The sequence below is a fragment of the Eptesicus fuscus genome, chromosome 22 (genome assembly GCF_027574615.1).
Source record: "Eptesicus fuscus isolate TK198812 chromosome 22, DD_ASM_mEF_20220401, whole genome shotgun sequence".
In the NCBI taxonomy this organism is placed as follows: Eukaryota; Metazoa; Chordata; class Mammalia; order Chiroptera; family Vespertilionidae; genus Eptesicus; species Eptesicus fuscus.
In genome coordinates, this window is record NC_072494.1 from 19,292,522 (window position 1) to 19,315,742 (window position 23,221).

The 23,221-nt window shown below is 39.6% G+C and overlaps 1 protein-coding gene across 2 annotated transcripts in view; it reads left to right on the forward strand.

Moving 5' to 3' along the window:
- The window catches only part of KLHL20 (kelch like family member 20), a 35,193-nt gene continuing 11,972 nt past the window's right edge, over positions 1–23,221 (forward strand). The window contains exons 1-7 of one of the 2 annotated variants that reach the window (XM_028152041.2): positions 1–172; positions 1,009–1,072; positions 11,391–11,964; positions 14,766–14,798; positions 16,760–16,918; positions 18,265–18,359; positions 20,862–20,977. In XM_028152041.2, coding sequence (XP_028007842.1) covers positions 1,050–1,072; positions 11,391–11,964; positions 14,766–14,798; positions 16,760–16,918; positions 18,265–18,359; positions 20,862–20,977 — 1,000 coding nt within the window. In that variant the 5' untranslated portion in view covers positions 1–172; positions 1,009–1,049. Of the gene's footprint in view, positions 265–1,008; positions 1,073–11,390; positions 11,965–14,765; positions 14,799–16,759; positions 16,919–18,264; positions 18,360–20,861; positions 20,978–23,221 lie in introns of both variants that reach the window. The other variant, XM_054711737.1, reaches the window with a different exon arrangement.

Consider the following 23,221-nt stretch of genomic DNA (forward strand, 5'->3'; position numbering starts at 1 on the left):
TTAAGGTCAGGACCACTTCCTGCTGCTGAACGGGGCGAGGGACGGGGAGGAAGTAGCTCGAGGAGTGGCATCCTGCCGGCGCTAGCGGCTGCAGAGGCGGAGGCAGAGAGGAGGCGGCGGGCGGACCCGGCGCGGGAGGCTGCGGCGAAGGGAAAGAAAAGTGTCCGAGCCGGTGAGTGAGCCGCCTTAGAGCAGAGACAGCGGAGAGCGCCCCGGGCTCGCTTTGAAAATCTGTGCTTCCAAGTTGCCGCGTCTCCGGGTCGGGTAAGGGCCGAGCTTCGCCCGCCGCCTGTCAGTCGGCGCCGAGAAGGGGGCAGTTGGGGCGCTGGGGCTGGGCCTCCTGGGGCACCAGACTGCACTCCAGCCGGCTGACAGCCCCACTCCGGAGCCCGGGAGGCGCTGGGCTGTCCTGCCTGGGGGGTTGGGGCTTCTCTGGACAGCTTCCCCAGGCAAGGGCTGGGAATAGGGAGAAGCGCCCCATTTAACCCTGGGGACCTAGCGAGATCTTGCCTAGTGGGTGGTGGACATTGTTTCGGGGACCGGGACGGGCTGGCAAAGAGAATGTTCATCTGGAGCGTTAGCTTCTCTGTACTGTTAAAGCGGCCCGGCGTCGGAAGCGGAGTTAATTGTTTTTAAAGGCAAAATGCCTCCCCTGCTCCTGTCCCTTCGAGACAAGTTCATTGCTTTCAGGTCCGTTGTTACACCAGCCGCTCCCTATTCATCTGGGATTTAGTGCCGCTGTGGGCGTCTGGTGAACGCGCTGGAGGCGTACTTGAGGGTGAGGTCCAAACGAAACGCCTCCGAGCGCTGTTGGAAGAGAGACGAACCTAGTGATCCAGACGATTTAGCGCGCGTTCCCGCACCTTCACTTACCACCGTTTCAGATTAAAGCTACTAGGTAAAGGTTATGGCTGTGCATCTGCAAAAGGCCTGTAATGTAATAGGACGTGAAACGGTGTATCACTGAGACATAGTTTTTATTAAGTTACTGCTTTTCTGTTGTCTTAGGTTCGGCTTTAGAGTGTGGTGAAGGGTACTTTTCATGGTGCATGGAAGGAAAGCCAATGCGCAGGTAGGCCTTTAGGAAGAAAACCTTCGGTTTCACTGAAATCCAGCACATAACGATTCAGGGCTTCGTTTAAATTTCTTTTTAAGTTTACAAATCTTTTTTAAAGTTTGCAATATTTCTAAAAGCTTACAAAAGTTTACAAACGATTCTTGTTCTAAAATAAATCAATAGTAAATATCAGAAATTAATAGCTTTTACGTAGAGTAATATGTAAGAAACATTTCTAAGGAGTGCTATGAATTTTGTGTCGTCATTAATATGGAAATTTTCCTTTGTATGGTAATTTTTTGGGGATAATCATTAAGTGTACTATGATATATGGATGGATCACAGTCTTTAATCCCCTGTAGAATGTAGAGGGTTCTGTTGCCTTATAAGTATAATGATCATTTATAATACACTGTACTGAATGTCTAATTATTGTTTTAGTTATTTCATTGATATTTGGTAATAACAATTGTTCTGTTAATTAAAATAGCCGCATTGCAGGGAAGATTGAGGAGTAAAAAAGGTATTGGACAGCCCCACTGGTGTGGGTCAATGGTTGAGCCTCTACCCATGAACCAAGAGATCACAGGTTCTGCTCCCGGTCAGGGCACATGCCCAGATTGCAGGCTTAATTCCCAATAGGGGCGTACCGGAGGCAGCTGGTCATGATTCTCTCTCATCATTGATGTTTCTATCACTCTCTCCATTCCTGTCTTCTAAAAATTAATAAAAATATCTTTTTAAAAAACATATTGGACATAATAACTCAGTCCATAGAAAAGCAGAACAGTTTGAGGGGAAATGTAGACAATTATAGGTCCTCCCAACCCTAAAACTCAGTAATACTTTTTCTCAATCTGTTCTAACAAGTAGGACAAGAGCCCTTATTGAAACAAAATCAGCCCAGTTCAAGTTCTTCATTTTTTAAACTCATTTTACATTAATTGGACTATATTTAATTATTTGCTATTTAACATCAAAGATAAACAATGTGGCAGATCCTTTTAAGAAAAGAAACATTTCCTGATGGAGGTATGGCTTATAACTTAAAACTGGGAGCAAAAATCAGAATATATCTTTTTCCAGATCTGTTATTGATTGTTTTATTGACCTTGAGCTGTTCACATCTCTGTGCCTCAGTTTACCTCTCTAATGTATCTGATCAGGATATTGGGAATAATGAATGCTTGAAATGCTTTGAGATCTCCAGATGAAAAGATGTTATGGATGTAACAAATGCCATTATGTTATTTATATCTTACTCTATAGTAGCAATAATATTTGACAGAAAGCACATGAAATTAACAACACATGTACTTTATCACTTCAACATGGTTATAAAAACCACAAATTGCTTCTCATCCTCAGCTGCCATAAATTTTATATCTTATGTAATTGCTAAAATAAGAGCTTATTATTCTTTAAAAAGAGGAGGCACAGCGTGGGAATGTTTTTATCAGTAATTTCTATATAAAATACTCATTTAATTACACCCATTTTTTTCTGCTTTATTACATAATACTGCCAGTTACTTAAAATCACTTTGGTGCCATTTAGTTACAGCTCTTCCTTTATCACCATCACTTGGCTCAAGCCAGGTAGAGATGCCAATTGGAATATGGGTCTGGAGCAGAAGAGCAGTTTGGGTTGGAGATTAAAAAAAAAAAAATTGTGAGTCATTAGTGCGCAGAAGGTTCTAGAAGTTGTAGATGTGAATGAGGGTAAAACAGAAAAGAAGGAGAAGGATGCCAAAGACAGAACCCTAGGGAGTACCAGGGCAATTTAAGGTGTGTTCTAAGACAAAAAGCCTGTAAGGATTCTAAAATGGGTAAGAAGTTTTAGGTTCTTTGGGTCTTGTTTTATTTGATTGTATTTAGAGTTTCATCAATTTTCACTCACAGTGAAGCTCAAACGAGTTTCTCCTTGAGTTCAACTTCAAAGGCAAAAAAAAAAAAAAATCCCATTCAGATCTCATCTCTTTAGAATTTCCTATTTATTCCAGTCAGTCGAAAATATTTGCCTAAAAGTAGTAGTATAGGATATATTGCTTAATCTGTGTGCTCCTTGCTCAACACCTCTCCTTCCTTTTCTCCCTCTACTGCAGACATAAGGAAATTACATACTATGCTTGATAGCTTAATCCTTGCATTTGGGATAGCTGTGTAACACAGAGCTACCAACGAGATGTCAGCAGAGTTGCTGAGGGGAACCCAGGGAGGTTTTGCTTTCCTTACCTAAAGGGAGGTCAGCTGGCTCTCATTGCCTTTTGCCCCGCCTCCTTCACCTTGCCTTGACTGCTGGGCCAAGGCACCCAGTGCTGACCCTGATTTTGTCCAAGAAACAGTGGTAAGATGTCTTGAGGCTGAATCATTCATGACCTATTTTCAGATTAAGGGTTAACAGCTTGGCATTCTGGTATGGAAATAGGTATGGGATGTAGTGCCTAGCAGATGCCCTTCTAATGAGCAGAACTGGCACTTATAATAACAGAGATGGTTTTTCTGTTTTAAGGATTTCTATACTCAAACCTCTAGTTCTCTTTATTCTAAGTGTGTTTGGGATTTTAACCTTTTGCACTTGGATGTCGAGATTAAAATTACTCTTTGAATGTATCAGTAATTTGAAATATAAAAAAATCCAAATAAATCAGTTTGTATGAAAAGAAGCTCCAGTTTTTTATTCTACTGCCGCGCTTTGTAAAGTCTGGGGTATTTAAAAAATTAAATCCCGAGTAGAATAAAGGAATCGAGAAAAAAGCGAGTGCAAAGGGTTAAATGAGGGTCAAATCAGCTGAATCTTTTTTCTAAGCTCAGGCTGTTAATTTCCAAATTAAAACAAAATGTCTGAAATATAAAAGGAGAGATGTTCATTTAGCCCTGGCCAGTGTGGCTCTGTTGGTTGAGTGTCATCCGTACACTGAAAGGTCACCTGTTCATTTCCCGGTCAGGGGACACACCTGGGTTGTGGGCTTCATCACTGGAAGGGCGTGTGTAGGAAGCATCTGATGTCTCCCTCTCACACTCGCTGTCTTGATTTTTACAGAGAGAAAGGGAGAAGGAGAGAGAGAGGTTCTTAGTTTAGGAACATAATTCCAAGCTAAGGAAAGATTCTGTAGGTCTTTGGACAAAGAGGTAAAATTGATTATGTTTTAGAATCAGAGACTGTTTTCTAAACTTCTTATTGTGCTTGATTTCAACTTATCTTACCCACTTATAGAAACTGACTCTTTCCTCAATTAGGAATATTACTTTGGGATTACAAGATCTGAGGAATGTGTGACATGATAGCTCTGAAATTTGAAGTTGACTCACAAATTTTGGGTGGATAGAAATTTTATTTACTTAGGGAGTTACCAGAGTTATAACATTCCTTTGGTAAACATGAAGAATATTTAAGATGTTTGATTTGTTTTTTGGTTTATGTTTCCGGTATGCACATGATTTGATTCTTCTCCTCACTATGATTTTAGGATATATTAATATTCATGGGACTGACACATCTGTTTACCTAGCCTACACTTCCTTGGCTTTCTTAAATTAAATTCTTGTGACCTTCACTCACTTCCACAATCCGTTTCTACTATCACTCAGAAAAACTCTCTCTGATATCATAAATGCTAATAACTTGTTTTCTGACCATAATCTCTTGAATGCTCATTCCATCTGTTCTTTGTCAAAATTAACATGCCATTGCCCCTTCTCTTTTCACACAGTTTCAACCATTTTCTAGCCATCATTCAACTCGTTTTGTCTGTGGTATTTCAGGCATACCTATTATTAATTAGGCATTTCTATTATGCCTAATTATATGCAGGCATTTCTATTCTCTGATTTGGGCTGTTGATTACCACTAGATAAAACCAGCCATGGGGAATTCATGAGTCTTTAATATCATTTGGGCCAACAGTGTTATCCAACAATATTTCTCAGTCTTAATCCCCACAGCAGCTCTTCCACATCGTTACCCATTGTTCTCATGATCCTGTCACCATTCTGCTCACAGCCAGAAGAAGACCTGCCACCCCCAGCTCCCAACTTCACAGAAAAACAGAGGTCATTATGAACTTCCCTAATTCCTGACACCTCCTTACCCCAAAATAAATGTATCTGTTTCCACATTATCTCCCTCCCACTCCTTTCCTCTGACCTCTTACATCTAAGCTCTATTCCTCTGGTTTTGGTTCTGTGCATTCCCACTCTTCAAGGATCTCATTCCATCATTTATTTATTCTCCCCCTCTTGCTTATATTTTTACATTTCTCCCTCCTTTGGGTTCTTAGTGTCAGTATATAATTATTTTCCAGTCTTTGACTTCTTTAAGCAGTCATAGCACTGTATCTCTTCTTTCTAAAAATGGTTCATACTCGCTGTCTCTTTCTTTCTCTTTCTCTCTCTCTCTCTCTAGAGAGAGAGAGAGAGAGAGAGATGGTTGTTTTTTTTTTATTGATTTCAGAGAGCAAGGGGAAGGGAGAGAGAGCTAGAAAACATCATTGATTGGCTGCTTCCTATACACCCCCCCACTGAAGATCGAGCCTGCATGCAACCTAGGCATGTGCTCTTAACTGGAATCGAACCTGGGACTCTTCAGTCTGCAGGCCAATGCTCTGTCCACTCAGCCAAATCGGGTAGGGCCTCACTGTCTCTTTCTTTGTCTCCATTAAATGCTGCCATTGAATACCTCAGGTTTTACTGAAAGTTTAGGGATAGTGGAGGGGGCTATAAAGTTTTTTGGACATTCATCATTTTCTAACTGGCTGTTTCCTTAGATCACAACCCACCACCATTTTATTTATTTATTTTTAAAATATATTTTTATTGATTTCAGAGAGGAATAGAGAGGGGGAGAGAGAGATAGAAACATCTATGATGAGAATCATTGATTGGCTGCCTCCTGCATGCTCCCCACTGGGGATCGAGCCCACAACCCAGGTATGACTGAATCAAACGCATGACCCTTCAGTCCCCAGGCCGATGCTCTATCCACTGAGCCAAGCCGGCCAGGGCCCGCCACCATTTTAAAAGTCCCCCTTTTCTTCCCCTTCCCCTTCCCCTTCCTTTCCCTTCATGTCCCTTTCTCTTATAATTCTTCCTTTCTTCCCCCCCCAAAAAAACTTTCTCCCTTTAAAATTACTCTTACTTTATTCTACCAAACAGTTTAATTCTGTCACAATCCTTATACAAGTACTTCTATAACAGAGTCAAAAAACAAATTCATAGATCTTTAGGTAGTTCACACAATGTATGGCACAGCTTCACGTAAGACAGTATGATGGTGAACTAAAAGTCCTCCTAATGATATTCTATTTCCATTTCAAAACAAAAAAAAAAACCAAAATACTGCAAACCAAATACTTCTAATGGTCTTTATCATCCCAGGGGGCCCTCATCTTGTCTTTTATAATTAAAAGGTCTAAATAAATGTTCAGAGAAGAGACTATAAATTAGCAAATGTGGAAGCAAGACCACTTATGAGATTATGATATTTTTAAAAGGTAAGGATAGCGTGAATTAGGGTGGGGGTAGTTAGACGTGTATCGAAATGGTTGAATTTTAGGCATTACATGGAGGTAGAATGATAGGATTTGCTGATGGGTTGGGTTTCAGTGTCGAAGGGAAAGGTTCCGAGATTTCTGGCCTGAGCCAATGTAAGAATAAAATTACCTTTTATTGATCTGGGGAAGACTAGAGGAGAGACATCAATGGAGGAAGAGAATCAAGGAATCAGTTTTAGATATATCATTGAGATACAGTAGGTCCTCGGGTTACGTAGGAGATCTGTTCCTACAGCGAGACATAACTCAATTTTCCCCACCTACATAAGCACCTACGTCACTCACTTGGAGCACATACACAGCAGTAATGAAGTAAAACAGTAAAAAAAAATTTAAAAGAAAGATAATTCCTGGCCTTTACTTGTGGTAAATAAATAATAAAAAACATAAAGCACATATGTACATATGTCAAAATGACGGAACTTATTTTTTTTTTATAAATAAATGGGAGATGGCGATGTAACCACGAAACGACGTATGTTGAGTCTGATGTAACCCGAGGACTGCCTGTATATGAGCTTGAGTAATCCAGATAGGAGATAAAAATCCTTTAGCCATTCATACATGGGTGATGGGAACCAGGAGATGAAATGAGCTTCCCCTAAAAATGTGTATAGAGAGCAGAGAGGACAGACTTTGGAGAATGACCACATTCAAGAGAATTCCTTCCAAGTTTGTTAACCACACAGTCTATAATAATATAGAAATTACCCATTATTTAAAGTCAGAGTCTATACTAATACAATAATAGCAGCACTTTTCTTTCTTTCTTTTTTCTTTTTTTTTTTTTTTGCTATGGCATACTTTAAAAAAAAGTAGGTATGTAGAAATTAGCTTTCATATTTTACTTAGGTGAAATAAAAAATTGTTTATCTGATTTCAACAGTATCATCTTTATGTACATAATTAAGGTTGCAACAAACATGCTTTAACTTCTACATGCAATGTCAGTATTACAACAGGAATTTTTGAACTGGTCTTGTCTTTAATGGCGGGTTTTTTTTGTTTTTTTTTTAATAAATCTTTATTGTTCAGATTATTACAATTGTTTCTCCTTTCCCCCCCCCCATATCCCCCCATCACCCGGTTCCCTCCCCCCCACCGTTGTCCTTATCCATAGGTGTATGATTTTTGTCCAGTCTCTTCCCATACCCCCCACACAGACACACCTTTCCCCCTGAGAATTATTAATCCACTCCCATTCTATGCCTCTGATTCTATTATGTTCACCAGTTTATTCTGTTCCTCAGATTTTTAATTCACTTGATTTTTAGAATCACTTGTTGATAGATATGTATTTGTTGTTCATAATTTTTATCTTTACTTTTTTCTTCTTTTTCCTCCTTTTAAAGAATACCTTTCAGCATTTCATATAATACTGGTTTGGTAGTGATGAACTCCTTTAGCTTTTTCTTATCTGTGAAGCTCTTTATCTGCCCTTCAATTCTGAATGATAACTTTGCTGGGTAGAGTAGTCTTGGTTGTAGGTTCTTGCTATTCATCACTTTGAATATTTCTTGCCATTCCCGTCTGGCCTGCATAGTTTCTGTTGAGAAATCAGCTGACAGTCGTATGGGTGCTCCTTGTAGGTAACTAACTGTTTTTCTCTTGCTGCTTGTAAGATTCTCTCTTTGTCTTTTGCCCTTGGCATTTTAATTATGATGTGTCTTGGTGTGGTCCTCTTTGGATTCCTTTTGTTTGGGGTTCTGTGCGCTTCCTGAACTTGTAAGTCTATTTCTTTCACCAGGTGGGGGAAGTTTTCTGTCATTATTTCTTCAAATAGGTTTTCAGTATCTTGCTCTCTCTCTTCTGGCACCCCAAAAATTCGGATGTTGGTACGCTTAAAGCCATCCCGGAGGCTCCTTATGCTATTCTCACACTTTTGGATTCTTCTTTCTTTCCGCCTCTCTGGTTGGGTGTTTTTTTCTTCCTCATATTCCAGATCTTTGGTTTGACTCTTCGGGTGCGGTGGTCTACTCTGTATATTCTTTATTTCAGACAGTGTATGCATAATTTCTGACTGGTCCTTTTCCATTTTTTTGGTATTCTCATTTAGGTCCTTGAAGGTCTCTTCAAGTTTCTCAGCGGTTTTTAGAAGATTCTTGAGTAACCTTATAAATATGGTTCTGAACACTGTGTTGTCCATTAGTTTGCTTTCATCTATTTCTCCTACTTGTGACATACTTCGATGTCTCCACATTTTGGCTGCCTCCCTGTGTTAATGGAGTGGCTTTGTGTGGTCGGTGACCTATAGGGGCCGGTAGCTCAGCTTCCCCACTCACCCTAGGTGGTTGCTCTTGGTACTCCCCTTTGTGGGCTGAGTGGAAAGTCTTGGTGTAGTTAAAAGCCCTGATTGCTGTTGGTACACTGGGAGGAATTGACCTCCGGTCCAATTGGTTGTGAGGGCCTGCTGTGTCTATAACGGAAGAATTGCTGTGCTGGAGACACAGTAGGGCTTTGGTGCTCACTGAGTCTGCCTCTTGAATGTGTCCCTTATGAGAGTGGTTGAAATCTGGTGTCGTCCACACCGACAGAAAAGTCACTCTCACTCTCCGACTGATGGCCGAGAGTCCCATAGGCGTCTGGGTCCCCCGCGTGTCCCCAGAAACTGGAGTTCAGAGTGGTTGGGATTGTTGATATCACTGGTGGGAATTGATCTCCAAGCCAGTTGGCTGTGAGGATCAGCAGTGTCTCCGCTGGGAGAGCTTCTGTGCTCAGCTTGGATGGGGCGGAGTCTCAGGGTGGCGCAGACAAGCTTTGGTTTCCCGTCTGCTCCGCCCTAAGAGGGCTGGTTTCTCCGTGCCTGAATTAATGGCTGCGTGCCTCTGAGAGAAGGCAGCTTTCGAGCCTCTCCCGCTGCCTAACAGACCAGTTTCTCCCCAGCTGGGGCTGGATTTCAGTGCAGACTGGAGGTTTTGTTTTTCTCCCGAAGGAGAAATCCAGTCACTGGGAGGGCTGTGCTCAGCTTGGATGGGGCGGAGTCTCAGAATGGCGCAGACAAACTTGGTTTCCGTCAGCGCCGCCCTAAGAGGGCCGGTTCCTCCGTGCCCTAATCAATGGCTGCGCGCCTCTGAGAGAAGGCAGCTTTCGAGCCTTGCCTGCTGCCAAACAGACCAGTTTCTCCCTGACCGCAGCTGGATTTCAGTGCAGTCGGGAGGTTTTGTTTTTCTCCCAAATGAGAAAGCTAGCCACGCAGTGTCTGCTGCCCTCCCTCTCCGTGCGCTGCGAGCAAGCCTGCCGTGTATTCAGCTGCCCGCCCTTTCCGCGCTCACGGATCTCCGCACCTCCACAGTTCCTGAGGCTCAGCGTCCCCCTCTTTTTTTCTCTAGTTGTAGGTTTTCCACTCTGCCAGCTTTCCGGTGGTTCTGGACAGTGTGCGCTCTGTTTTCCAGTTGTAGTTTCAAAATTGTTGTGGCAGGCAACAATTAGGTGTTTACCTTATGCCGCCATCTTGGTTTCTCTCACCAATGGCGGGGTTTTTTAAAGCCTGATTCTACCACTGTTACCCGTGTGGTTTATTCTTTCAGCATCCACTACATACAAGGCACCAGTATGCACATGGCTAAAAGCCTTCTTGATTGTTTGTGTGGGTGGTAAAATTATCTAACTGCTCAGCTTTATATTTCAGTCTTTCACTTGTCAAGCATATACAGTAATATTTCCGCCAGACGTCAAGAATTATGAACAGTTTGTTAGAATACACAGTCACCTGTGGGCTGAGGCCAAGCATGGAAAGGTTGAATGTATAAGTGCTTTGGAAAAACAGGTTGCTGGTGGAGAAAGGAACAACCATGCTCTTGGTTTTTAAGTTTGTGCCTTTATAAAGTAAATGCATAGTTATTTACTACATTTCCTCACTTGTAAGACACACAGTTGATTTAATAACAACTTTTTAGAATTGTGAATATTAAATTAAAGGTATGCAAAGCTTTTCTTACTAGCTGCCAATATAGCAAGTATTTATCGATATAATTGATACCTCAGTATTCTTTAATATCACAAAGTTTTATTCTAAGTTCTCCTCTCATTCAAAGACTAAAGAATCCCTTGAATTATGTCTGGCCCTAAGCAATTATCCAAAGCATCCCAAGGACACACTTGTGCTTGTGATATTTTTTTTTCGATTTTTTTTTGTTTGTTTTACTTTTTTAGAACATTGTGATTGACTGTGTAAACTGTAAACTCTAGGCACCTTCAGGTGAAGGAAATATGTACTACATATAAAGTTAATTTTTGGACCCTGGCCTATTTTCCTTCTGATCTTTTCATGCAACATTGGCTATATTTTACAGATTTTGTGCTGAACCTTAGAGCAATTTAAAATATCTCCCAATGATAATCAGAAATAAACATTTATGTGTTTTAGAAAAATGACAACTATCAAGATTTTGGTTAAACCAGATTATGAAATTAAAGTCCATAGATCATAATTTAGAAATGTTTCTCATAATGTGTTATTACTTTAGTACAGGCAGCTGTAAAAGATATGGCCTAAACAGTCTAGTCTGACTACTGAGATGAAAAAAGAATTGTCCTTTATTTTATGGGAGTTCACAGTGAAAGTGCTCTGACTTGGAATTAATACTATTCATTCCTCGAGAGACATTAAAGAAGTTTTTGAGTTCTAGAGTCCTTAGAACGGGAACTCTTTGGGGACTTAGTTCTGTCTTTTGGTTACCTATAGGTTTCCCTGGGTCTTGACTTAGGAATACTTTTATGACAGGAGTGAGCTTCTAATAATACTGCCATCTTCTCTTCCCTCTCCCCCTGCCATTCCTGTAGGTGCACCAACATTCGACCAGGAGAGACTGGAATGGATGTAACAAGCCGCTGCACCCTTGGAGACCCCAACAAACTGCCAGAAGGGGTTCCCCAACCTGCCCGCATGCCCTATATCTCAGACAAGCACCCTCGACAAACCTTGGAAGTGATTAACCTCCTGAGGAAGCACCGGGAGCTCTGCGATGTGGTGCTAGTTGTGGGCGCTAAGAAGATATATGCCCACCGGGTCATTTTGTCAGCCTGTAGTCCCTACTTCCGAGCTATGTTTACAGGAGAATTGGCAGAGAGTCGGCAGACAGAAGTAGTGATCCGAGACATAGATGAGAGGGCTATGGAACTGCTGATTGACTTTGCATATACCTCCCAGATAACTGTGGAAGAGGGCAATGTTCAGACCCTACTGCCAGCTGCTTGTCTCCTCCAGCTGGCAGAAATACAGGAAGCCTGCTGCGAATTCTTAAAGAGACAATTAGATCCCTCTAACTGCCTTGGTATTCGGGCTTTTGCTGACACACATTCATGTCGTGAGTTGCTAAGGATAGCAGACAAGTTCACTCAACATAACTTTCAAGAGGTGAGTTGTACTTAGTGGTTTGAATGTATTCATAATGTCTTTGTCAGGAGAGTGTATAGGCTCACACTCTGCTGACACATACATAGCTGCTTGGCTATTTACTGCTGATTCTAAATCAATATTAAAGAAGTAAGTTGTTATAAATTCTAAACATGGTTTTTATTTTAGAGTCCATGTTTGTGTTTATCAGTAATAGTTAAAGTTTAAGACTTGATTGTGCCTAGTCATGTCATATTCATAGAAGGCTAATTTAAAAGTCAGAATACAGTTTATTAATTCATAAGGAGATGTGTGTCTGCTATCAGTCATTTACCTGAAGCATGTCCTTCCTGATTATATGGATTATTCAGCAGAATAAATTATAGGTCAGAGGTTATTTGGTGAGTAATCAGAAAAAAAATGAAATGAGATATTATCAAAAGAATTTTCATTAAACCTGTTACTTTTCATTTATTCATTCAATATTTGTAAAGCTACTATGTTTCAGCCACTGGGCTTAGGAACAAAGGCTGCAGTAGTAAACGAGACCCCTGGCGTCTGTTTTCGTGTATAGAATCCAGCAGGGAAGGTGGCCAGTGAATGTACAACTACACAATTAGTTACAGCGGTAGATGCTACAAAGAAGAAACCCTGGATGATTTAACAGTGTGTTACAGAGATTTAACTGTGGTTCTAGAACAGCTCATGCAAAATTCTGAGACATGAAGAAGCATAACTAGTTTGAAGAATGGAAAGAAATCTAGTGAGACCCAGAGAGTAAAAGAGGATGTTACATAATGATTTTACAGAAAGAACAGAGCCAGATTGCACTGGAGTTAATAGACCATGTTAAGAATTTGAAATTTAACCATTAAAGTGTTTTGAGCAAAGGACAGACATGGTTCATTTTGTACTTTAATATTACTCTTCTGTTCACCAGGAAAACCTCTAATGGCTCAAAGGCTTAAAAAATACAAAATGAAACCATGAAAACATTAGAGGACATGGATCAATTCCTTTCTAATTTTGAAGCAAAGACGGCTTAATTGACTAATCCAAAAGGCATAGAAAAAAATATTGATTTGACTGTATAAAACTAAAAAATTTCTGCATGGTAAAACAAAAGAATAAGTTAAAGACAAACTGGGGGCAAATATTTGCAAATCATATCACAGGCAATGATCTTAATAAATCAAGAGCTCCTATTGGTCAGTAACCAAGACCAATAAAATGAGCAATAAAATAATAAATTCAGATTGCCCTTAAGCATATGAATATCTGCTCAAGCTTGTTCATAATAACTGAAACATGAATTAAAACTATACAAAGTACTATTTTTTTATCTACCAGATTACAAATATTCAGAAGTTGGATTGCAAACCCTAATGATAAGGCCATGGGGAAAATAGCTACATTGCTAGTGTGAGTATAAATTGATACAACTCCTTTGAAAAGAAATTTGGCAGTACCTATCAAAATTACAGACTTATTGTACACACACGACTCAGCAATCCCATTTTTAGAAATTTGTACTACAAATGTACTGGAGAGGGGAAATGTTTGAGGAAGTAAGATCATGGGTTCCGATTTAAGTATATTCAGTTTGAGACACTTGTGACATATCTAAATAGAGCTATTGAGTAGGCCTCTGTTTATGAGTCTGTATCTTAGGAAAGAGATGAGGCCTTAGGTGGTATTGCTCAGTGGATAGAGCATCAACCTGCAGACTGAAAGGTCCCGGGTTCAATTTCAGTCAAGGGCACATGCCCAGGTTGTGGGCTCGATCCCCACTGGGGGGCGTGCAGGAGGCAGCCAATCAATGATTCTCCTCATTGATGTTTCTATCTCTCTTCCTTCCTCTCTGAAATCAATAAAAAAAAATGATTAGGATTCGATTGAAATGTAGGAGTCATAAACATAGTAATTAAGTCACAGTAATTAAACTACAGCTTAATTTTTTTAGGCCAGATATAATCCAGAAGCCATAAAAGAAAAAATTGATAAATTTGATTACATAAAAATTTTAAACTTTTAAATAACAAAAGCACCATAAACAATGTAAAAAAAACAATCAATGCAAATGAAGTGACCTAATTTGGAGAAAGAAGAAAAAAGCCCTAATTTTTTTCCCATACTAAAGGATGGGTTAGCTCAAGAGCAGCTGGCAGAGGAACCTGAGAATAGATAGAAGAGGAAAGCTAGGTGTGTGGGATTGTTTCATGAAGGAGATAATACATACATATTTACAAAAACTGACTCAAGAAGAAACAGAAAACCAGAAAAAAACTTTATCAATGAAAGAAGTTCCCATAATAGTGTGGGACTTAAAATGCAGATCTCCTGTAAACTTTTATTTGAGAAAGCAGATATTTTAAGGCCATATATATATATATATATATATGTGTGTGTATATATATACATATATATATATTATTGATTTCAGAGAGAAGAAGGAAGAAGGAGAGAGAGATAGAATCATCAATGATGAGAAGGAATCATTGATTGGGCGCCTCCTGCACGCCCCCTATTGGGGATCAAGCTCTCAACCCTGGCATGTGCCCTGACCGAGAATCAAACCGTGACCTCCTGGCTCATAGGTTGATGCTCAACCAATGAGCCACACTGGCCAGGCAAGGCATTATTTTCTTCACCTGGTTGTTTGGTTCCAGGATAGATGTCAGTTGTAGATTTGCCCTAATGGCAGACAGTATCTTTTTCTTATTGGTGAAAAAGGAGAAGTGACATTTTAAGCATACTTTGTTTATCAAAAGTATTATTCTTACTCTTTGTCCTTAGTGCCAAACAAATATTTTCTCACACAGATTTTCATGTCTTCTTGCCATCTGATGTTTCCAGTAAGTGATATCATTTTTAATATCATTATTTAATATCATGGTGGTTCACTTATAAACTTTAAACTTGGTGATCATTGACACATAACATTTGGTTTATAATACTAAGTTGGGAAAAATTATTACGCTCTGACAAGATCCACAAAGAATGTTAAGGCACTCCACAAAGATATCTGATACCTTACTTGTACTTGAGTAAAGAAATCAGAGTGAAAAGAAAAGAGGAAAGTAGGATGCAGCCATGGCTTAAGTTTTGCACACTGTGAAGGCCAGCACATGTAATTTGAAGTGAGGCCCCAAATTTGGCTCTGGCCTTTCTAGCCCCCAACATAGGGTTGCCAGATAAAATACAGGGAGTCCAGTTAAATTTAAATTTCAGGTAAACAACAAATAACTTTTAGTGTAAGTATGTCCTGTATTTTTATTTGCTAAATCTAATAACAGTCCTGCCACAGAGAGTACAATGCAATCGTTCTAACCAAGCTACCTAGCTAAGCAACCTAGCTAAAATGTAAACGTTACCTATTTAATTTCCTGAACCCCAGAAGGTCTCCCACTCAGATGATTGAAACTTTTTGCCATACAAATTAAAATGTTCATTAGTATTTTCTACTATAAGAATAGCTGACTTTATGGCCTGAAACTGTTTTATTTTGCGATGCACATTTTTTTCTAATGTACTTGGGAAAAACATTCTTAATCAAATATTCAAATAGCAATGGCTTATCTCATATTCTGGGAAATATTCTTTTTGATGAGCATGAAAATAACCTTGTCCCAAGAGAATACATCACCTGCATCAGAGGTCACACGGTAGGAATTGACTTCTTTACTAGATCCTTCCTGCACACATGGGCATCACACGTAGCACGTGTACTGCGTGAGAGAACAAACCACATGGAATGTAGCGGTTACCGTTCCCTCCTGCGTTGCACCCTGCCCCTTGTACTCGGCATAGTCATGGCAAGATCTACAAGCTTTTGGGACTTACGGCTGGCATGCACGACAAGGTGATATCCTTGTTGCATTGCCTCTCCATTCTGACAGTTCCCTAGCCCTGGGTAAAGATAAATTATTGGTGTGTGTGTAGCAATATATGTAATGTATGCACACACATATCAGTGAGATAGACATACTGGTATAGGTAAATATGAGAGTGTGTTGGTCTTCAGAGGTTTTCCTGGTTCTGATTCTCATTATATCTAGTCTTGCTTATAAAATTGCTGACACCCTTATTCTTTTTTTATACTGGCCCCTTGGTGTTTCTACCCCAGACACTGCTCTATCAGTACCAATCTTACTCTGGAAGCTATTCTTGAATTTTTATATGCTTCTTATATTTCTGGAGTTATAATTTGGTATAGTTTAGTTTACTTTGAATGTAAACTTTAATTTTGATACTTTGTTTTAGGAAAAAAAGATGTCATTTGTCTTAAATTATTTGAATCATAAATTATTATTTTCCCCCAAGTTTTGTGTCCCCTGTACTCTCCTTTGTTTCCTTTTTTAAATTAATAAACATTTTTTAGAGCAGTTTTAGGTTCCAGAAAAATTGAGCAGAAAGTAGAGTTCCCATATACCCCTTCTCTACACACACACACGTGCATACACAACCTCCCCTACTATCAACATCAGAGGGGTACATGTGTCACAACTGATGAACCTACATTGACATGTTATTATCACCCAAAGTCCATAGTTTACATGAGGGTTCACTCTTGGTGTTGTACATTTTGTGCGTTTTGACAAATGTGTAATATTGTATCCACCATTGTAGTATTGTACATGCTAGTTTCATTGTCCATAGTCTGCCCATCTGTTTCTTTTTAAACTTTTCTCCACTGTTTTGAACCTCAGCTCTATTGTGGAATAGAACTTTGCTTCATAACCCTTAAGAAAAATATTGAACCAGTAAATTAAATATGATCACAGGTTTTTTTCTTTTCTTACCTCACTTTGAACAGGTGATGGAAAGTGAAGAGTTCATGTTGCTTCCAGCCAATCAACTCATTGATATAATATCTAGTGATGAGCTAAATGTTCGCAGTGAAGAACAGGTGTTCAATGCAGTGATGGCCTGGGTCAAATACAGTATCCAAGAAAGACGTCCTCAGTTACCCCAGGTATAAAGGAAATGCTTCTCTAAGTAACTGCTTTCATAATATGTATTTGATTTGCAAAAAAAAAAAAAAAAGCAGGTATCATTCACTGTCCTTATATTAGACTATAAGAAAGACCATCTGTTTCCAAATAATCAAGGAGATATTTGTTTATCATAAACTTTTTGCTCCTTGCTTCCTCTCTATTTTGCATCAACTCTAGGTTTGGGCTATAAAGCTGGTCAAAACCTAAATGGTACAAAATGAACAGAAGAGGGCAAGGAAGGTGACTGTCCTGCTTCCTTTCCCTATGGCTTGGAAATCTCATGCCATTTTGAAGAATAAAGGGACAACATGGGGCAAAAGTGGTCACTAAATGAAATGTTTGATGTTCTTGTTATTATGACTGAAGGCTTTAGCAGTTTAATAGGATATTCTTCTAGATTTTTAATTAAATTCCAGTTAAATAAGCTAATTGTAGAAGAGCTTATCCTATCTAATAAAACAGTAATATGCAAATTGACCATCAATCCAACACACAAGATGGCTGCCCCCATGTGGTCAAAGATGGCTGCCCCCATGTGGACACAGATGGCCAGCAGGGGAGGGCAGTTGGGAGGAACCAGGCCTGCAAGGGAGGGCAGTTGGGGGTGACCAGGCCAGCAGAGGAGGGCAGTTAGGGGTGGGGGAGACCCAGGCCTGCAGGGGAGAGCAGTTCAGGGGGACCCAGGCCTGCAGGGGAGAGCAGTTGTGGGGGACCAGGCCTGCAGGGGAGGGCCGTTAGGGGCAATCAGGCTGGCAGGGGAGCAGTTAGGCATCAATCAGGCTGGCAGGGGAGTGGTTAGGGGGTGATCAGGCTGGCAGGCAGAAGCGGTTAGGGGCAATCAGGGAGGCAAGCAGGCAAGCAGTTGGGAGCCAGCAGTCCTGGATTGTGAGAGGAATGTCCGACTGCCTCTTTAGGCCTGATCCTACCTGGATCGGGCTTAAACAGGCAGTCGGACATACCTTGAGGGGTCCCAGATTGGAGAGGGTGCAGGCTGGGCTGAGGGACACACACCCCCATGCACAAATTTCGTGCACCGAGCCTCTAGTAATAAATATATTGCTGAAAGCTTCAAGTAACATTCCACAGTGGTATGAGTGTGCTTTGTTTTCTGATTATTCTAATTACTGAGTTGGTGGTTAGAATAAATTGAATTTAGTTTTAGTATTTATGCCTTCCCTTCCTCTTCATTATATGTTAATTAGATCAATTGGTAAGTTGATTCCATTTGATACCCAAACATTTGAAATACAATAGGGGAGCACCTATTCTCTTAAAAACCTGGCAGATGGGTTCTCGAGCCTTTAGCATGTTTATTTTCTCATAGGTGCTCCAGCATGTCCGTCTGCCTTTGCTCAGTCCCAAGTTCCTGGTGGGCACCGTGGGCTCTGATCCCCTCATCAAGAGTGATGAAGAATGCAGGTATGAATGGCCCTGTCAGGGGAAAAGCAACAACCAAGAGTTCCTGTTTTCTCCTAATTTCCTTATTTCTATTACTGCCTAACTAGTGTGTTTCCTACTGCTGAAAGCAGAGTATTTAACAGATTTTTATTCTTGGCTCCGATCAAGAGGAGGAGATGAAGAAGAGAGGACTGAAGTTCCAGTATTTCATCCCATTAGTTTTTTAATGTATTGTGTTTTTTGGTGTAGAAGTGCCAATAAGGATGTAGATTTCTGAGATTTTAATGCAGTCTTGAATTAGAAGAGGTAAGTCTCTGCTAATATATTTCTTCTTGAGGTAAATAATACTATTGGTTCTGTCAAAAAGTGTGTCTGGAGCACATTTTCATTCATCATATATGCCCAATTAGGGATAGGACTGGCCTTGTTTTCTGAGACTGTGGACTAAGTTAAAGGTCTACCACCCTTATGAAGTAGCTTTATAAATGCTTTTACAAAGCAAACAAAACACCTATGTTATAGGGCTATCTCTATGATGTATATGAAATTTAATAAATTACTTTTCCCAGTTTGACAGATTTTACGATTTAGGTTCAAATCTGAAGCCATGTGGTGTTTTAAATCATTTTCTCCTACCATGGTCCATAAAAATAAAAGAGCAAGTTAGTACTCAGAACTCCTTAACCTACACTGAAGAAACATGTTCTAAAATCAGGAATCCCTGTAACAGAGGAAGGACATGTAGATGCATTTGCATTTCTTCTGTAATCTAAAGTCTGCCCCTTTAACAGATGTTAGAGGGGCTTTAGATTTTTGTCTTTTAAATTTAAAAACAGAAAAATGGCAGTTTTCCCCCCAGATATTTACAGTACCTGCAGGAAAACCATAGGAATTATGGATGCTGAAATCCGAAGAAACAATACAAAGGTGCCCCTTGTGCATAAAATAGAAATCAGATTGTACTGATTCTGATGCAGAAAGTAAAGGTGCAGTCACTTGTCAAAGAAGCCCCTTCCTGATATCTTGACGTCAGCATTTACCAGCTCTGTGACCTTAGGCAAGTCACTTTAACCTCTTTCTGCTACGGTTTCTTCATCTAAAGTTAGGACAGTAATAGCACCGATTTCATAGACTACGGTGGGGGTTAATGAGCTAGTGCCGTACAGCACATGGCTGTAAATGCTGCTGTTATTATTAATGGTGGGTTGGCTAGCTGAGTATCAGCTCTATAGTACTCTTTCTAGGAACCCCTGAAAACCTAATTAAAAACCAGCTATTAGGCCCTAACCGATTTGGCTCAGTGGATAGAGCGTTGGCCTGTGGACTGAAGGGTCCCAGGTTCGATTCCGGTCAAGGGCATGTACCTTGGTTGCAGGCACATCCCCAGTAGGGGTGTGCAGGAGGCAGCTGATTGATGTTTCTAACACTAACCCTCTCCCTTCCTCTCTGTAAAAAAATCAATAAAATATATTTTTTTAAAATTAAAAAAACCCCAAAAAACAGCTATTAGGAGATCACAGTCTCTTTTTAAGGCTGAGGAAGCTAGAAAAGGCTCTTCATCGGGGCAGATTTTTTTGGTTTTTGTTTGTTTTGTTTTTAAAATAAACGCAGAGGAGCTTAGCAAAGCCATATATAGGAAGTGCATTATTGGGTCATACCTGAGGACTAGTCCAGCAGGAGAAAATACTCTGTAACATACAATAACTAGAGAAATTAAAATATAGTATAATTTAGGAAACACTTTTAGAGTTGAGAGAGGACAGAGTAACAGATGGATATGCACTAGTCAGGCACTGCGCTACGCATAGGACTCGCGTGAAATAAGTACATGCAGAAGTAGTGTGCATTAGGATGTTTCTTAGCAGGTACAATTACTAGGTTCTTCTCATAAAATACCTTAATAGACAGAAAAAAAACATTTGTTCACCCTCAGTGGACTTGTTGAGAGGAAACCATTCAGACCGTACCAGATAGCAAATCAATAGCAAATCAATATTAAATGATGGCACCATGCTTCTTTTTAGCAACAATCTAATTTTTGACTTAGTTTTATTACCTTATTTCTATTACTGCCTAACTAGTGTGTTTCCTACTGCTGAAAGCAGAGTATTTAACAGATTTTTATTCTTGGCTCCGGTCAAGAGGAGGAGATGAAGAAGAGAGGACTGAATTTCCAGTATTTCATCCCATTAGTTTTTTAATGTATTGTGATGTGCTACTTTGCCAGTATCCTGTAGAATCTAATAAAGTTTGAGAAAGCAATAACTAGGCTGGTAATCTAGTTGTAATTTTAGTTTTCCATAAGTTATTATTGGCCCCCAGCATGTTGAGGTACATTTGCACTGCGATATGAAGTCATAATGGAAATACTAATCAGTCCATGACTCCGAGTGTGACTGGCATCATTGCTCTCACGTTTGTGACCCTTTTTAATGTGGGCTGGCATTCAGGATTTGGTTTGATTTATGCTTGATCCCTTTGCCAACTTAGACACTTGAAATAAAGGCAGAATTTTCTCCACAGAGACTTGGTAGATGAGGCTAAAAACTATCTTCTATTGCCCCAAGAACGACCACTAATGCAAGGACCAAGGACAAGACCACGGAAGCCTATCCGCTGTGGGGAAGTACTTTTTGCAGGTTTGGATCTTAATTATGGTGACTAAACTGAACATTTTAGAGAAACTGTCAAGTGAGTAGTCCTTTGGACAGTTGTGATATCCACTGTCATAAGAAACACATATACTGTCATGTAACTTGAGTCTTACCTCCTGATCCAACACTGGTATTCTCTGTTTGTATAAACCTAAAACCGCATTGCACAGGCAAAACCTTAGAGAGTCTCAAGAATAGTCTAACTTGGTAACTAGTAATGTGTTTTTATTTATTAAGGCTAGTTTCGTGGTAAGACTGTGTTAGATTTAAAAATTAGTGGATTAATTCCTCTTTGTTGTGTTGCTTTCAATACTGAAAATAAATGGAACTTTGTATTTGAGTCCATACATAAATAAATTCTGAGGTGTGTTTTTTTTTAAGTTTATGAATATAAAGAGCAAATTGGGAAAATTACCTAAAATCTATTTATAAATAAATAAAGCCACATTGCAGTGGGTGTTTTGTTCAAATGAGTCATATGCATTAATTTATATACCAATGTGCAAGTTGCCTCATAATTACATGAAACTTTAAAAAAAAACCACAACATTATCTTACATCAAACAGTTATTTATACTCCTTCCTACCTTTACTGGCTAGATGCAGCCCAAGGCAACATTACGCTGTATCATTTTGCTCCTATTGTCTGCCCCTGAATCTGTTGATCCTGAGGAAGACTAGGGAGAAATTATCACCCACCTATCGTGATTAAGGAAAATCAGGTTTCATTTAAATCAGTATATTTAACTAATACTAAATGACACTAAGTTTTGTGAGTCCTAATTTGAATTCTGTTCTAGAATATATGCCAGTAGTTTTAATATCAGAGAAAACATCTTAAATTCCAGAATAAAATCTGGCTCCAACTGTGAGGGTTATGAGCGTTTGAGACAAATCAAATAGCCTGATCATTAAACCTCAGACACAATTTTATAATGGAAGTCATAAAAACCAGCTTTTTATTAGATCACTTGGTTCCAAATCAAATTAATATTACTTCATCAACTGTGTTCTTTGACACTAAAGAAAAACACAGGCCTTTAGAAAATCAGTGTACCTAAGGAAAATATTGCTGGAAAGGGATACATAGTATTAGTTTAATACCCTGATTTATATGAAACTATAATAAAATAAAAATGTGTGCACATTGAGATCTGAAATAAAGAAATGAATTTTCAAGTCTAGAAGGTTAGAAACATTACTATTTTAGTCTAGCTCCAGAAGTTGTTGAAACCCCTTAGAAAACAGTAGCTTTCAAACGTTTTGAGGTTAAGGTATCCTTAGACTTCACTTTTTAAACTCTAGAATATAGCTCTTATTTGGATTGAAATAGAGATGGTTTGAAAGAATAACAGATGTATCTCAAATAACCATGCTTTCAGGGACCACTCAGAGATGCTTTATGGAACTCAGTTTGAACTTGTTATGAGCTTATGAAAAATGTAACTTCTTTAAAACATTTCTTAATCTAAAATGTTATGTTGGGTGCTGGCCAGTGTGGCCCAGTTAGTTGAGCATCATCCCTTGGACTGAAAGGTCACCGGTTTGATTCCCAGTGGGGCACATACCCAGGTTGTGGGTTTGGTCCCTGTAGGGGTGTGTGCCAGAGGCAACGGATGGATGTTTCTCTCTCTTCCTCTCTAAAATCAATTTTAAAAAATAATATGTTGCAAACTATAGAATTCAGTACAGATTACAGATTTAAAAGAAAGCAAAATATTTTGTAAATAAATCATAAGAATTTTTGAATTATTTTTAGTTACAAGAGGACCTAGTAAGAGATCATGAGAAGAGCCAGAATCCCTCCCCCTAACAGAGTAAAAACAAAAAGAACAGGCTTCTGAATTATGGTTCTTCTTTTGGCTCTTAATTACACATTATATTTATGTAGTGTGTGGTGCTTTAGAAAGCAGTTTCATGTGTTTTGTTTCACTTTAAAGTTTTTATTTCTTATTTTACAACTAGGTAGTTTACAGGATTTTTCAAAGATCACAGAGCTCGCCGAGACCGGTTTGGCTCAGTGGATAGAGCGTCGGCCTGCGGACTCAAGGGTCCCAGGTTCGATTCCGGTCAAGGGCATGTGCCTTGGTTGCGGGCGCATCCCCGGTGGGGGGTGTGCAGGAGGCAGCTGGTCGATGTTTCTCTCTCATCGATGTTTCTAGCTCTCTATCCCTCTCTCTTCCTCTCTGTAAAAAATCAATAAAATATATTTAAAAAAAAAAATCACAG